We start from the raw sequence: 11,093 nt of genomic DNA, 5'->3' as shown, positions 1-11,093 counted from the left end.
ATGTATTATTAATACCTTTCCATGTTTATGCTCTCCAGAAAAGAGGACACATTGGGGCATTCCTTCATCGCGAGTTTCCTGTGCCTTTTCTTCCTGGAGCAAAGTGTAGTTCTGGATCCCAACAGCTATCCCACCAGTGCGCTGCTCGTTAGGTGGAATGAGTGAGTGACTGAACACTTTTATCCAGCGTCATAAAAGATTTGGATGCATGTTTTGCGCTTTGAACTTGTAGTTAATGTTAAGATCTCACACGGTTCACTAATAAGGAAACTAGAATAACAAATACAGTAACATTTAACAGTGAAAATGAACTGCGCCCTTTTGCACCGTTATTATGGGTTAGGAGTTAACTCACTCTTTTAGAGCAGTGGTTCTTAATCCAGGCGCCCGCGGGCCACTGTCCTGTATAGTTTTACTCTCACGCTTCCAGTTAATATTTCTTTTGAGAGAAATGTATACCAAGTTCCTAGTAGCTTGTAGAGAGTACAGAGTTATGAGTAGGAATGCATAATATCAGCATCATTATATCGGCAGATAATTACTCAAAAAAAAAGTTTAGATTTGACCTTAAACCAATCAGAGTTTAAAGGTTTTTTTTTTCTAATACAGAAGAGCAGAATGTTTAGGTGATGCAAAAATGTTTGACATTTTACTGCATTTGTAACCCTACAGACATAAATGTTTGTAGTAGTAGTTGCTAGTACAGATAAATGCTGTTATAATTTATGTAGTTCATGTTTCAGCATCAGAAGCTGTGTCAATGAGTAATATAAGAAATCGCCATTGACCCCCATATCGGAGCAACTCCCGTTAGAATTGTTAAAATGTTTATATATACAGTATTAAGCCGCATACGGTCTACCCTGTTTTCTCATACCATTTCACTTAAGGCTCGTCTAATTTACCGCCATATATCTGTATATTTATTCATACAAACATACTATCCAATGAGTGCAACATTTTACTACATTTTAGAAAAGGTGATTCAAAAAGATTCACCATATTTTGACAACCGTGAGGCGCCGAGGAACCAATCACAGCCCAACTGAAAGAGGGAGTCATAGAGTTTCTGTTACTGGAAGACGGCTCCCTTCAGTCGGCGAGGAGATGAGACCCCTGAGCAGGAAGCGTTCTGTGTTCTCCACTTCAATAAGAGTGAATCCGTCGTAACTGTGCAGCCTGATTTTCGTGGGCAGTGAAGCTCCAACAGCTCCGAGCGTTCGTCACAGGCTCCACAGCACTGGATGATCTCCGAAATCGCGCTGAAAGAGCCGTGAGTGCAGTGACGCCCGGCACGCTCAGTCCAGTATGGATGAGTTTGACTGTGGTGTTGATGTCGTCCGTACAGCTGGAGGAGGTTCATTCTGACCACTTGTGAAATTACATAATAAACTTCATGCTCATTTAAACCGTTTACACTTCACTGCATTGATCTGTAACGATTTACAATAGAAACAAATCATTTTGAAATCGCATCTTTTTGAATTGTTTAAGGAACAGAAGTTAAAATGACCGTTAAAAAGGAAACAAGAGGCTCTACAAGTGGTTTAAATGTGGTCTAAAATTGACCTTTTAAAGCATGTAATTGATCGTGTTTGGGAAATGCTCACATTACCCATGAAAAAGTATCATGGCCTGATTTATCATAATGATAACACATGATCTTGCCTACGTTTGCTTTAGCACAGAACAGCGTGCTGCCGTCACTGCAGTAGTTCTCTCAGTGAAGTGTTGTACTTTGTCTTTGCTTTACGTTTACAGCATTAAATGTGTTAATAGATGTTACGCTGACTGTCCTTTGCTGAATTCATGACTGAGTATTAACCTTTTTTTCTTTCTTCACTGTAGATCAAAGTACCCCTGGCAGCACTACCTGAGACAACAGCTGGAGTTCAATGTGAGCAATTTTTAGAACCTTCACGTTTCCCTATGCGGTCCGAGTTGGAGTAAAGGGACTTAAACTTGCACCTTAACACCTGATTCCTTAAAAGGGCATTTTGCCTTAAAAGTAGAGTTGAGTGTTATTCGTGTAGCTATGCAGTATTCTTAAGTGCAGCGCTGTATGTTCCTCAGCCTCATTGGTTTTAGGCCTCGTATTCAAATAAACATACCAAGTGGTTTCATGTATTTTGTTTGAAGAAAATGTGCACAAGGTGGGTGGTTCCTCCCACCTTCATTATTAGGGGGGAAATCTAGTCGGTAATGTGGAAAGTCTTTCTCTGGACTACTGCGGCGCCACTGTGGCAGTCAAGTACGCATGTTTTCAGAAGATATAGCGATGGGTTTTGATTTAATTTTGGCCGGAGTGTCCCTTTTAAAAATAACAGTGGAAAAAATTTAATATTTCTTGAAATAATCATTTAACTATCGAGACTGAAGCTTGACCCATTTCCATGGACAATATGAATCCATATAAAGTCTAATGTATTTATATTCCTTGTGTTTTCTACAGGAGGCCATTCTCACACAAGAGAAACACAGAATCCTGCAGATGATTCGATGGAGTCTACACCAGCAGTAGTGTGTGTGTGTGTGTGTGTGTGTGTGTGTGTGTGTGTGGGGAGTGGAAGAGAATGAGGACAGTGTTCTCTTTAAAACTTCCAGAGTGTTCCTTAAGCTCCCATTTTTGAAGGAATATTCAAGAACCAATGGCAATGAGTCAGTCTAATGTCAAATGCAGTAACTGAGACTCGGTTCTTTTTGTCAGCCTTAATTTTGTAAAGTTTACTTTGTTTTCATTTAATATTTTACCTTTTTGGATATATTTTTCTTGAAAAGTGGCATTTTGGAACATTTTTGTATTGAAATTTCTTTGAGAGAATAAATGGCGCTGTTCCTGCTTTTTATGTTTGACTTTTTTTATTTAGTTTTTTTATGCAAGCGGATTATCTGACTATCTTATGTCTAATAATGAAATAACCGAGTTGAGGCCTCTGAGGTTTGCGCAGTGCTTAGTATCTAGACTCGGTTACACTTAAGCCAATTTTCCATGCATTAAACTAAAGCACATCCGAGCCAAAGGAATATTACTACAATCCTGAATCCAAAGTGTCGTCTGATAAATTACCACCACCCCCTGCTGCAATGTTTGGTACATGAGGAATACAGTGTTTTTCCTTATCCAGATATTTTTAAACACTCTTTATTGAATATATTATCTGATATTTAAAAAAATACATTTCAGTTCTGACAGGATGTTTCAAAACAGCTGTTTCTCACATTTGTATTGACACACAGAGCTGAACAGTTCCATGAGCCTCTCAGCAAGACCTCAAAAAGATTAATATACCAGTGTTTCTCTTCAAGTACAGCACTACCAAGCCTAGCAGCACTAACAAGGCACTTTAATATGAAGCAGCATGTGGAAGGCAAGGGCTCTTGATATAAGGACAGTTTGGTAACTGATGCGTATTAATTAACTCTTCTGAATGTGTAAAATGAAAAGGCTGAGAAAAAAAATCAAGTTTCAAAATAGGAGAATGCAGCTTTGTGCATGTGTTGGGTTGTAAACACTATTTCCAAAAAAAAAAAAAAAAAGCTTACCAGTCGTAGTCATGGAGATTTTGCAAGTTTAAAAGGGAATCGCTCTGATTTCACAAACATTTCTGTGTAATTGACTGACTTTGCTTACATCTCGACAGTTTAGAGTGGTTTCATTTAGTGCTCTTATCCAGAAAAATGTGCTTGTCAAAATTGTTGCGAGTGCTGAAGCTGCACTGTAGAAATATGTGAAATGGTTGAGACAGTGTTTTGAGAAGCTTCTATGATGATACCCAGATTAAAACCCCCAAGATTTACCACCAACATTATACATGAAAGATGTTTGGGACGATATTAAACTATATTCCTCTATAAACCTCTGGTTCCCATTGCCACCACTGTAAAGATCTGTGTCTGCAAGTTTCTCAGTGAACCACTCTGTGACTACATCTCAACCACTGAATTACACAGAAATTTAAAAATCGGTGGATTTCCCCTGTAATTAATCAGTCGTGTTTAATGAACCCTGAGTAATGCCATTGTTCTGATTAAGCAGCTAATTATGCTCGTGGCTTATCATCACTGTATGACCAAATGCTGATAATCCACATTATTATGAACATAATATCCAATTATTTCTTTATGAATATAAAGCATTATGTGGAGCATTTTAAGTACACACACGTTTACCAACTTGGTCTACTCAAAAGCTCACCGAATGTCCTGCCAGTATGCGCCCCCCCCCCCGGGCTTGGGCGCACTAAGTCAGTTGTGCTCCTGCATGCTCCACCAGGAGCACATGTGGATCTGAATAAAATAATCAGAAGGAAATGTAGATTTGGGGATTAATGAAATTACTCCTTTTGGCCTTTGTCCTGCTCAGCACTGAACTGGCTGCATTGTTTTTAGATAAATGCAAAATTCAATTCTTGTTCCCCTGGTTTTGTTTTTGAATGACAGTTTGAACAACAATGTCAAAAGCACATTTTCATGTCTGATCTGGGCTGCTTGCATATGTGATGCTAAAGTCTGACGCATATCTAATCTGTGGCAGTGCCACCTTTTAATAGCCCGATTGGAATTCATGCCTTTTCCATTTCGTCATAATTCGGCAAAGGGTGGAATTAAGGAAAGATGAAGCGCAGCTGTGGGTGTGTGTTGCATCAGTTGTGCTTGTTTACTTGTGAATGACTGAGGCGTTGTACTTATGGCTCAGTTCAGGACCACAATATGAACAACCAAACAGCAGTAAATTGGAATTGCACTGTGGATGCACCCATAGTACACATGCACACGGCTGGATCAGAGTTTGAAAACTGTACTGGCGGTGTAGCTGAACCGAAGGATCCTGGGCGTGTTATCTGTGAGTTGCAGTGCGATGAGCTCTGAAAGGAAATTGAGTATCTTCATATCGTCGTCGTGAAGGTCACAGTAGCAGCGCTCTGCACTGACCTCGCTCTGGCTGCTTGGAAGGTGGAGGCTGTGACAGAAGGTGAGCAGGAATGCTCTGGAGACAATCTTGCTGATTACACTTTGTGCATACAGGTAGTAGGTGGTGCCATGAACAATCTGGGTCCTTGGCTCAACGAGTGGACAAATGAGGGAACCTCTGTAGGCTGGGCACCGCAACGTCCTCTGGTCCACATCCAGCACACTGAGGTAACGGCTATAGCGGACTAAGCAGGGAGGCATGCCGGGTGAAGTAGGAGATGCCATCCTGGAAAAGCAAGAGTTACATGATAATGTTTCAATGTTTCTTATGAATGACATTATGTTTGTGTTAAGATAAGAATTTCTGAGCTTTGTTGAAGTTGGACAATTCATGGTTAATACAGAATCAGTCCCCTCAGTTAATGAATGGGGGGGGGCGTATCCAGATACTGTAAATTCAGTTACAGTACGGAGATATTTTAAAGCATTTATTGACGCATTTACCTGACTTGGAAGGTTCATGGCATTGCGTTGTCTAGCTGTATCATCTAATTTGAGCCATCTAACATTTCATGCAGCATGTAATTGTCCTTGATTTAACCTTCTTGAGCCAGACCAATGTTTGTACTCTAAAACCAGTCACCCAGAAAATTTGATTTAGCTGTTGTGCAGCTTTATTCAATTTGAGGTGACTTCCTAGAATGAGGCAGTAATATCAACACTAACACAAGGCCAAAGAGAATGATGCATTTTGTCCTGTCCCGTTACTTGCAAAATGTCTAGGAGCATTCGCTTTATGCCTTACACTCGTACCTGTTAAAGCCGATGAGTTTCCAGGTTAGCAGATCGGTGATCTGTAGAGGGTCAGATGTCCAGGGCTGGATGCTCTCTCTGTACTTGCCTACATGTGGAGTGTAGATAGTCAGCGCTGTAACCCAACGTCTAACCACAGTTTCCTCACTGCCGAGCACCACCAGTGTCCGCCCGCTCAGCAGGCTGTACACTGCATGCACTGCAAAAGGAAACTGGCGCAAGAAACGCAATGCAGTGCGTCCTAATCTGGCACGCTTTCGTCGACTTCCGCCCACACTCTTCTCCCAGTGGAGATCAGGAGAGAGAGTGAATTCTGAGGCTGTGGAAGCGAGGCTGAGGTAACTGGTGCAATCTGACAAGTCATCTCGCAAAAGTTGTAAAGGCCCCTCTTGAAGAGACCCTGCATCAACCATAGGAAAAAGAGGGCCTGCCATGGTATGCGAGTCCAGATAGTTGACATTATTTAGGGCAAAGTCTATGCAAGGGTCAGGTGGGGTTAAAACGATAGTGGGGGTGTCAGGGGTACCAGGAGTTCTCAGGAAGTTGTTGCATTTCTCCTCTCCCTCGGCCGGAGCTGCCTCCCCAGAGCTGCACCTACACCCCTCCACACCTTTGTCCTCCTGACCTGAAGTCCTGTCTTTCTCCTCTCCCTCACACTCTGAAGTTTCCTCATGTATAGCAGAGGGGTAGGAGGCCCGCAGATCATCCGGTATGATAGAGTCAGTAGTGCTGAGCACCTCAATGCTGTCCTCACTGTTTGTCCGTTGAGTGGCCACCCTTCGTTTCCGACCTTCTAGGAAAGGTGCAGGAAACGAAAGGGGTCTCAGTGGCACTGTTTCTATAGAAATATGAGTTCCCTGAGTTCTGAATGACTTCTCTGTGCCAAGAACCTCAATACTCTCCCCACTGCTTATGCTGTCCTTCATTTGTATGGGAACTCCCTCCCTGTCCTGACAGTCACATTCTGTTGGGGCATCTGTTACCAAAGCCAAGTCATCACAACAAGGTGATGATGGAACAGAGTTGGGCTCAGCTAGAAACTGTCCATTCATGCTGACCTGAAGCTTGATTGGCACCATTTCCACACAGGAGGTGTACGACTCCAGGCTTACAGGCTCGCTCTGCAGCGGAGAAACAGGAAGGAGCAATGATGGCCGAACTTCGGGCTTGTGGAGCTGCTGCTCTGTCTCCACGACCAGGTCACATGGTTCTTCAAATAGGAAGTTTGTGGATTTGAGATGCTGGAGCAACTTTTGGGTGAGCTGGCGTGTGAAGAGGTAGCTGCTGTCTCCACGGAAATTCTTCTCAATGGAGCGAAGCTGTTTGAGTGCCTGCTGGAGGAAGTATTCATCGCATAGCTCCTCCAGATTCTTAAGACGCTTGTCAAATCGGCGACATGAGCTCGAGCTAACCAGCTGTGGAGGGCGTGAAGATGTATGTGTGAAAACACTGCACTCCACTCCTGGCTCAGGGATTAGGGAATGCTGTGTGTAGGGGTTCGGATCTGGTTCCAAAGTGTGGGGTGCATCGTCTGGCTCATAGGGAAGAAACTCTGGATCTCGGAGCTTCCTGGTTGGGTACGAGGTGACCTGTTTCAAAAGGCTTCTGTGTTCCTGAATGGCTTTCTCTACACTAGCCAACTCCGCTGCTTTATCAGGCCACCGTAATCTTGCACTCTGGCCTTCCTCTGTCTCCTTCAGGCTCTCAAACCTCTCCTTTCTCTTTGATCTGTTGTTTCCTCCCCCATCTGCTCCAGTGCTCAGCACAACTGAGCCGGATTCGTTCCCTTTATCAAGCCCTGACATGTCTTTACTTTTGCCTACTTCCTCAACTGAAAACTCACATCCCTCTTTCTCTTTCAATTTCTCTTCCTCTCTGGTCTGCGATAAGCTACTGTTCCCTTTCTTATCCTCATTTACTCTCTGCCATGCAAATCTGCCATTTACCATCTCTTCCCCACCTCCACTGATCTCACTGACAGGTTCACTGCTTAGCTGCTCTCTCCTTATCTCTCTCAGCAATATCAGTCTGGTATACTCTAGGTCTCCCAGCTTTTTGTCCAGTTCATTGGCAAAGTTCTTCCTGTTTCCGGTCTTCAAGCACTCTGACACCTTGGAGAACTCAGCGGACAGTTGAGGGAAGTGATGCATTATTTTTTCCTCTTGGGAGGACACGTAGGCCATGCAGAACGGCCGTACGAAACCACGAGCCTCCAGGTCATACAGTGTCAGGTGGTGCACATAAGCATAGGCTCCTTCCCTGGACTCCCCCAAAACCACTTTTGCATCTTCTACAAAATTCAGCTTTGCATTGCTGGAACCTAACGGGCCTGCAAAGGACGTCTGATAGTCCACTGACATGATCCTGAGGGAGAAGTGGTTCAGATCAAATGAGCCACAGGCCTTGGTTTCATCGGGGATCGTGAGTAAGGGCTGGGGGCCAACCTGCTCTGAAAACTCAGCTATCAGAATAAAATCTTTACTGAATTTAACTCTGGATGTCCTGGTCCATGGTGAAGAGTTGCTTGAGTGAGGACACAGTGGGATGGACAGTTCCTCTGGAAGCGCAAGTGGGTCTGTGGGCGGTTCTCGGAAATCAGTCTCTGCAGTGAAAGCGAGCAAGTCCGGAGAGCCAATCATGGTGGCATCACACTTTTACACATCTATGGGTGTTTCCGCAACTACAGGCCCTCTTGGCTCAAAACGGATCACAACGATACATTTTAAGTCTAATACAAATTACTAGCCATACAAAATGTGATACAATTTGAGTAAATATCATCCGAACTAAATGAATCTTTACAAAACACCACCTTCTTATGTATCTGGAGCTGAAATTGTTTTAAATGCCTAACAGTTGTGTGGTAAGGACATGGAGAACATACTGAATATGAAAATACACTCTGCATTTCTGTGAAGCCAGATTAGATTTCCCACACTTGTCGACGGGTTCTTTGGCTGAAGCATGTTTCCATCTAACGTAAGTTTGAAAACAGCTCTGTTTCAGGTCATTTGGTCCCCGGTCAGGACATAAATATGAGTCATATTCATAGAAAACTAATGACATAAATGACCAATCAAGAAAAATATATTATTTTAAAATATTTAACATTTATCCAGTGCAGTTTTGACTGAAAACATCCTTTAAAGGCTCATTTTTATACTTCATTAACTTCTTTTATACTTCATTAACTTCTTTTATACTTCATTAACTTCTTTTTATACATTCGAAGCTGGAAATCACGCGTGGGACCTTGACAAGGCTTGAATGTGGCATTTTGACCCAAACTGTGTCTCGTACAGAACCCTAGTGTCCTGATAATGTAGTATTTTAGTGCCTCACGCTAGAAATGTGAGCATGTATACCAAAAAAAGTGGCCTGTGATCGCAGAAACACACATATGTCCGTTAAAAAGGCACTCACGCCGAGCTCCCAGGGTGGTCACCCTCAGGAGGTCCTCATATTGAAGCTCCTCAGTCTGCTGACCACCGCGTAGCCAGTGACTCAGCCAGTGTCCAGTGTCCTCGATGAAGTTTATCTGTGGAGAGAAACTCCAGGTCCACAGCGCGAGCGCTGCCTGGCCGCTCCCCGGACACTTCAGGCTGACCACAGCCGGGTCGTCCACCCGGCAGGAGGTCGGCAGGGCGGCGGAGTCGTCGGTGAAAAGGCGTGGTGACCTTTGCTCACTCGGACGAGGCTGGAGTCGGCTTCCTGCTCGCCGGCGTCTTGATCGAATTCTCCCGTTCCACCTTAAACGGTGCACCCTCAGGCGCCTGAATGTGACTGCCGCACCGTTTAAGGTGGAACGGGAGGTAAACAGTAAGAGGAGCCGACTCTGCCATAGCCGCTCATGTGACTCGGCTGAGGGGTGGGGTGAAAATAACGCCCCCGACATTCACCCAGCGCTCGCTCTCACCCCGAGTCCCGACCTGGAAACGCGTTTGTGTGGGAAAACCGAACTTAAGGCTCTGGAAATGCCTTAAAACCCGACGTGCACGCGGATTAACGGCGTGAACGCGCCTCGCTGTGTCATTCTCGAATTCCTGCACGCGCGCGCGGGCTCTCACAGGGGAAGTCCACCGAGTGTCCAAAATTGCGCGCTACTCGTTGTGACCGGAGCCAGAATGACCACTTTGTTTACTGTCCAGAGCCACCAGTGAACCTACACGAGTCTTCTGAGCGTTTATGTGCAACACCGATGGTGGATAAATAGTCATAAATCTGAAATGACCAGTTTTCTTTGGGGACTATTTTGCCTCACCACCCCCTGCATGTACCTCTTCGCCCTGATGGGCTTTCAGTGTTGTGGACCAGCATCATCACTGCTGTAAACCAGCGTCTCAGCCATCTGAGAACTTTCTGAGGGAGCTTTTAGAGGTGGACGTCTGGTTCCGGTCACCACCATTGTGAAGCTCTGATTTGGGAGAATGACCCTGCTGAACTACCCAGCACAGACTGTTAAGCTGGTTTATGATGGTCAGCGAGCTCGATCACACTGGTTGACCAGCATCCCAGCATCCAAAACACAATGTACACTGGTCTGTGCTGGTTTTTCTAGCAGGTGTGGACAAAAGTGTGTAAGAATAAAGCAGAATTAAAGGCTAGAAGTGGGCCAACCCACCCAACCCTGATCAAATGAAGGCATCACTGCATGCCAACAATAACTCAGGTACTGAACTATGTCCAAAGTGCCTAAGAACTGCAGCCAGCATAGGAAGTGAAGTGTGTCCGTTTGTCTCTTTTTGGGTTGTTTTTTGGACTAAAACAAAGAAGTTAACCAACATATTAAAGACAACAAAGGGAGCTAAACACCTGCTTGCCTCCTGCAGGAGTGATCTCCAGTTTAAAGACGAAGAAAACCCCCTTTTGAGTTAAGTGATACTTTATTAATCCCACAAACGGGGAAATTCCACCTCCGCATTTAACCAAACACCACATACACACTAGGGGGCGGTGAGCACAGTTGCCCGGAGCGGTGGGCAGCCCTATCCACAGCGCCCGGGGAGCAACTGGGGGTTAGGTGTCTTGCTCAAGGACACCTCAGTCATGGGGATTGAACCGGCAACCTTCTGGTCACAGGGCCAGTTCCCTAACCTCCAGCCCACGACTGCCCCCAATGATGTAGCTTGAAGGTGGGAGGAGCTACATGGACCTACTAGGTCAGACTGGTTGGAACCAGATTGTATTAGATAACCTCACTGCTAGGAAATATTTGAGTTTTGTTATTCTTGACTAACATCAACTAGTTTTACGTGGAATTTTCCAAACTGAGATGTAATAAAGTCAGTAGTTCGTGCTGAAATGCTGTTTTAAAGAAACTTGGCAGTTGATTTTTTCAGCAGCGGTAAGGGGAACCAGGACGTCCACAA

At 44.4% G+C, this 11,093-nt stretch overlaps 2 protein-coding genes across 3 annotated transcripts in view; one reads left to right on the top strand and one right to left on the bottom strand.

Annotated features, from left to right (window-relative positions):
- The window catches only part of zgc:112980 (uncharacterized protein LOC503706 homolog), an 18,090-nt gene extending 15,244 nt beyond the window's left edge, over positions 1 to 2,846 (top strand). For both annotated transcript variants that reach the window (XM_037543856.1, XM_017717270.2), the window contains 3 exons: positions 39 to 161; positions 1,849 to 1,897; positions 2,453 to 2,846. In XM_037543856.1, the coding sequence (XP_037399753.1) occupies positions 39 to 161; positions 1,849 to 1,897; positions 2,453 to 2,521 (241 nt within the window). In that variant the 3' untranslated portion in view covers positions 2,522 to 2,846. The remainder of the gene's footprint in view (positions 1 to 38; positions 162 to 1,848; positions 1,898 to 2,452) is intronic.
- Positions 2,847 to 3,126: 280 nt separating this feature from the next.
- smcr8b (Smith-Magenis syndrome chromosome region, candidate 8b) lies at positions 3,127 to 9,916 on the bottom strand. The gene is made up of 2 exons (XM_017717269.2): positions 5,725 to 9,916; positions 3,127 to 5,197 (listed from the first exon to the last, which is right to left on the bottom strand). Exons 1-2 carry the CDS (start codon positions 8,361 to 8,363, stop codon positions 4,783 to 4,785), a joined length of 3,054 nt encoding a protein of 1,017 aa, XP_017572758.1. The 5' UTR covers positions 8,364 to 9,916; the 3' UTR covers positions 3,127 to 4,782.
- Positions 9,917 to 11,093: the final 1,177 nt, after the last annotated feature.

This window comes from Pygocentrus nattereri, chromosome 12 (genome assembly GCF_015220715.1).
Source record: "Pygocentrus nattereri isolate fPygNat1 chromosome 12, fPygNat1.pri, whole genome shotgun sequence".
Taxonomy (NCBI): Eukaryota; Metazoa; Chordata; class Actinopteri; order Characiformes; family Serrasalmidae; genus Pygocentrus; species Pygocentrus nattereri.
The sequence above is the reverse complement of the archived record's forward strand: the minus strand, read 5'-3'. Positions and strand labels throughout refer to the sequence as shown.

Coding starts and splice junctions, on each gene's coding strand:
- smcr8b (XM_017717269.2), bottom strand. CDS start 8,363: ATGATTGGCTCTCCGGACTTGCTCGCTTTCACTGCAGAGACTGATTTC. Junction 5,198..5,724: donor AAACTCATCGGCTTTAACAG/GTACGAGTGTAA, acceptor TTGCTTTTCCAG/GATGGCATCTCCTACTTCAC.